Here is a 5,452-nt window from a genome sequence, read left to right as displayed (position 1 = left end):
TATACAGGGGTGTCTCCACCACCCAGCAAGTGCCAGGATTAAACAACTGTCATATCACTCCTGGACTTACAAAAAATTATAATTTTAAAGCTTTTCACTACAGTGAAAATTCCAAGGCCACAGAACCAAAAACAAGCAGGGAGAATCTTCGAGAAAGAAATTCCACTTCCCTATAGAAGCAAATTCATTCATGATTTCTTTGTGAAAACAAAACAAAACACCAACACCAACAGCCAAGAAAAAGGAAAACAAGAATCGAAAGAAAAGATGAAACATTAATAATTACACTCCTCTCACTCAGTCCTCGATCCCCACTTCCAAAGCCCCAATATAATTACTGTAGGAAATAAAGGAATACATCAACCTTAAATAAGAGATCAAGATTTTGCGGGATAAGCAATGGTAAAAGCCCAGGAAGAGCGCAAGGCTTACGCTGCACATGCGCAGTGAGCACTATTCGCTCCAGGAACTGTCCGTTACCCTGAGAAAGAAAGCGCATGCTTTTGTTTACCATTGTTGCTTAGAAACGACTGCTTGTTTGACGGGTCAGAGTTTATCACTTCTGGGATTTTCAGAGTTGGGTTCTGACTGTTAGAAGTTCAGTGATTAAAAGTTCATATTTCTTAAAATTATTTAGTTCTGAGCTGACGCAAAGGTGACCACAGAGATGTTCTCCACCTTTAAGAAGCTCTGCTGCTGTAAGAGAGAGCCGAAAACCCCTTTGGGGTTTTGTGATGGCCCAAGCAACTGGAAGTGGAGATTGGCCTGTTGTGACTGTAGTCAGGACAGGTATGACCAGCCTTATGATCCAGATAATAAATTCCATGAAGCAGTGTGCATGGGAAGGATTAGAGTGGTGCTGCATCTCCTCTCTAAGAAGAAATTTAACATAAATGACCAGGACAAAGGAAAACGGTGAGAACAATTGGACACTAAGGATGGCAGGCAAAGAGGGCATTGAGTGTTGGGAAAAACCTACTGAGGACAAAAGTGGTAGCGAAATTCCAGCTTTCTGTACTTCAGTCTTCTTGGCACCTGTCATCACACAGAGATCCAGTGTCCAGATCTTATGGAGGAGAAGAATTCCCAGCAGGCTTAGTGTCACCCCATAATTTGTCTAAAGAACATTTTATTGAATATACAATGGAATAACATAACAAAATATAAAGAAATATGGTTTAATTTCAATGTACACAATAAACACCATGTTATATGAACTGAGGAAAGTGCAGAATTCGAGTTATGTTTCTCATAGTGCATCTTCCTCTTCCCTAAAATTATCCAAGTATAATTCAGTATGAATTTTATATATCGTGTACTAACATTTATATCCCTTACTGAACAATAACAGCAATAATCTAAACAAAGCTATATGCTCCTTGTCTTCTTTCATTTTCTTGTTATTACTCAGTAGTGTCCTGCAGGTATCATTTTGATATCTCAATAGATTTCCCCTAATTATCTTAAGCTTCTTCACTCATTACTTCATATATTTCTTAAGGCTTATTCAACTCCATTAGTTACAATTAGTTACAATTTTCCTAACACCATTTGCTGACAAGCTCTCCGTGTTATTTCCAAGTTTTAACATTTTTACTTAATTCTGATGGAGGCAGATAAAGCTTTCTGGAAGTTTCATGATTTTAAAATCAACAATCTCTCTTGTCAAACCGTTACACAATATTGACATTAGGCATAATAAATATCTAATTTCTATATATACTATGAATTTAACTTGTCAAAAAAGTAAATATGCGTCATATTTACTTTTGTAAACCTCAAGTTTCCTTTTACTCACAATTTGTTAAAAAGAATCAAAGCAACATTTTCTGTGCATTTAGATGCTGCTGTTGATACTTTTCACAGTATTTTTTATCTATAGTACTTTTTTGTTTTTGTTTTTTTGAGACAGGGTTTCTCTGTGTAGCCTTGACTGCCTTGGAACTCACTCTGTAGACCAGGCTGGCCTCAAACTCAGAAATCCGCCTGCCCCTGCCTCCCAAGTGCTGGGATGAAAGGCGAGAGCCACCACTGCCCGGCTCTATAGTACTTTTAATAACTAACTTTTAAAAATAAACTTCAGTGTAAAAACTAAGAATGCTGTGCATATATGTCACATTTAACATAGTTAAAAAAATACCATGGATAGCATGGTGGCATTTTATTTTGTGTATTAAGAATTGTTGGCGGGGGCTGGAGAGATGGCTCAGTGGTTAAGAGCACTGACCGCTCTTCCAAAGGTCCTGAGTTCAAATCCCAGCAACCACATGGTGGTTCATAACCATCTGTAATGGGATCTGATGCCTTCTTCTGGGATGTCTGAAGATGAAGACAGCTACAGTGTACTTACATATAATAAATAAATCTTTAAAAAAAAAGAATTTTTGGCAGTTGTTTTATGTTATGAGTTCAAATACATTCCAATTTTAGATTGGTTAAAGTGTGGAAAGAAGAGAATCTTGAGCTTGGTACCATGTTGCATCTACCATTCAGGTTGCCTGGGGGCTGAGACAGTGGGAGTTTAAGTTTAAAGACACTGTTTCAAGTTTTAAAGGCCTTATCTTAGCATCTGTGTAATAGATGGTCTTTAATATTTTTGCCAAAATAGTTATAATGGAACTAAGATTGAACTGAAATATATTTGTTACTGTTAACAGTACTAAATTTAATATCTAATAGATGACCAGTTGTCCAAGAATTTTTTCCAAATAGTTGCAAATGTTATTGATTTGTTCATTCATTCATTCATTTGTTTGTTTGTTTTTTTTTAAAGAGGCTGTGGTTCACCAATACATTGAGAAAGGTGAACCTTTGTCATGTGGTTCTGCTAAAATCCTCTTCCTCCCTTTGTGGTTCCTCTGTCATTTCTTCAGTAGTCACTCACCTAGTGAATCCAGTTATCATTTGTTGCAAAGGTTCTTATTTATGCATCCTAATTTGACAGAAGGGAAGTACTTCTTTTAATTCTTATTTCATGGGGAAAAAAGAGATTACAACACAGAAAGGCTGGAAAAATAATTGATTGATAATGGATCTTAGAGCAGGATGAGAATTCAATAGTTCAATGCAATGGCTATGTTTCTTCTGTTCAAAAAGGTTGTTCTTGACTCCCTAGCTCAGTGATAAAGCACTTATCTAGGCTACAACAGCTATGGGTTTTATTTATGCTGCCATAAAATTTCTGAATAGTAAATCATTCTAATATAGGAAATAATAAGGGCAAAATGAATATAATTTTAGAATAAAGTTAAATATTTACGATTTATCGGTCAGAGGACATAAATGCCATGTAATATTTGCAAATACATGAGTGACTGTTGTATGTTGATATAGTACCCTACAGTACAGTTTCATTAAATTGCCTCTCATTCCCACAGAACTGCACTTCACTTCGCATGTTTTTATGGTCATCTGCATCTGGTTCAGTTCTTATTATATAATGACTGCATGATAAATGCCCTTGATGATCAAAAGGCCACACCATTAATGAAGGTAGTTCAAAGTTTTCAATTTCAAGAATGAATTTGATCTGAATGGTTAGAATGAAAGGAAAATTAATATCACTTAAATATAAATCATGAAGAAAGCTGAGAGAAGCTTATGTTGAATTCTTTGATTTGACAATGTTTTCTACAGGCTGTACAAAGCTGGGAGACAAAGATTGTTTCTGTCCTCCTTGAAAGTGGAGCAGATCCCAGCTGTAAAGATTCTAATGGAGAAACAGCACTACATCAGGCAGTATATGTTAACAGTCCAGATATTGCCACCAGTCTTCTTGAATATGGAGCAGATATTGAAGAACCTACAAGGGTAATGATTTTCCAAATTGAATTTCAAAGTATTTGAAAGCTAAGTGCTTTAAAAGTGTCATGTGTAGGGCCAATTTTCCAATTTTTGAATTTCAAGGTTTTTTTTTTTTTGTTATTGGTTCATATTATTGATTTACATTTTAAGTGTTGTTCCTCTTCCTGGTCTCCCCTACACAAGACCCTCATCCCATTCCCCCATCCTATCTACCCTCCCCTTTGCCTCTAAGAGGTTATTCCTCCATCCACCCGACCTCTCCAGCCTCACCCCTCTACCATTCTCCTCCACAGTACCTCCACAGGACCAAAGGCCTTCCCTTCCATTGATGCCAGATAAGGCAATTCTCTGCTATATATGTAGCTGTAGCCATAGACACAGCCATGTACACTCTTTGGTTGGTGGTTTAGTCCCTAGGAGCTCTGAGGGGGGGTCTGATTGATTGATATTGTTGTTCCTATGGGGTTGTAAACTGTTTGAGCTCCTTCAGTCCTTTTTCTAACTCCTTCATTGGAGACCACATGCTCAGTCCAGTGGCTGGCTGTGAGCAACTGCCTCTGTATTTGTCAGGCTCTGGCAAAGCCTCTCAGGAGACAGCTATACCAGGCTCCTCTCAGCAAATACTTCCTGGCATCCACAATAGTGTCTGGGTTTGGTGACTGTATATGGGATAGATATCCAGGTGAAGAAGTTTCAGGATGGCCCTTCCTTCAGTGTCACCTTCACATTTTGTCTCTGAATTTCCTCCCTTGAGTATTTTGTTTGTCCTTCTAAGTAGGACTGAAGCATCCATTCTTTAGTCTTCCTTTTTCTTGAGTTTCATGTGGACTGTGAATTGTATCTTGGGTATTTCAAGCTTTTGGGCTAATATCTACTTATCAGTGAGTGCATACCATGTGTATTCTTTTTGAGTATTACCTCACTCAGGATGATATTTTCTAGTTCCAACCATTTGACTAAGAATTTCATAAATTCACCATTTTTAATAGTTGAGTAGTACTCCATTGTATAAATGTAACACATTTTCTGTATCCATTCCTCTGTTGAGGGACATCTGGGTTCTTTCCACCTTCTGGCCATTATAAATATAACTGCTATGAACATAGTGGAGCATGTGTCCTTGTTATATGTTGGAGCATCTTCTGGGTATATGCCTAGGTATGGTATAGCTGGGTTTCAGGTAGTACTTTGTCCAAATTTCTGAGGAACCTCAGATTGATTTCCAGATTTGTTGTATCAGCTTGCAATCCTACCAACAATGGAGGAGTGTTCCTCTTTCTCCACATCCTTGCCAGCATCTGCTGTCACATGACATTTTTGATCTTAGCCATTGTGACTGATGTTAGGAGGAATCTCAGGGTTGTTTTGATTTGCATTTCCCTGATAACTAAGGATGTTGAACATTTCTTTAGGTGCTTCTTGTCCATTCAATATTCCTCAGTAGAGAATTATTTGTTTAGATCTGTACCCCAATTTTATTATTATTTTCTTTATTTACATTTCAAATGCTATCCCAAAAGTTCCCTATACCACCCCTGCCCCTGCTCCCCTACCCACCCACTACCACTACATGGCCCAGGCCTTCCCTTGTGCTAGGTCATAAAAAGTTTGCAAGACCAAGGGGCCTCTCTTCCCAGTGATGGCCGAT

The 5,452-nt window shown here is 37.8% G+C and overlaps 1 protein-coding gene across 1 annotated transcript in view; it reads left to right on the top strand.

Annotated features, from left to right (window-relative positions):
- Positions 1-667: 667 nt before the first annotated feature.
- The window catches only part of LOC110337884 (ankyrin repeat domain-containing protein 7-like), an 11,384-nt gene continuing 6,599 nt past the window's right edge, over positions 668-5,452 (top strand). Inside the window, exons 1-3 of the mRNA XM_021220951.1 lie at positions 668-915; positions 3,378-3,492; positions 3,637-3,810. Of these exons, the coding sequence (XP_021076610.1) occupies positions 668-915; positions 3,378-3,492; positions 3,637-3,810 (537 nt within the window). The remainder of the gene's footprint in view (positions 916-3,377; positions 3,493-3,636; positions 3,811-5,452) is intronic.

This window comes from Mus pahari, chromosome 1, assembly GCF_900095145.1.
Source record: "Mus pahari chromosome 1, PAHARI_EIJ_v1.1, whole genome shotgun sequence".
Taxonomy (NCBI): domain Eukaryota; kingdom Metazoa; phylum Chordata; class Mammalia; order Rodentia; family Muridae; genus Mus; species Mus pahari.
This window is presented reverse-complemented; position numbering and strand designations above follow the sequence as displayed.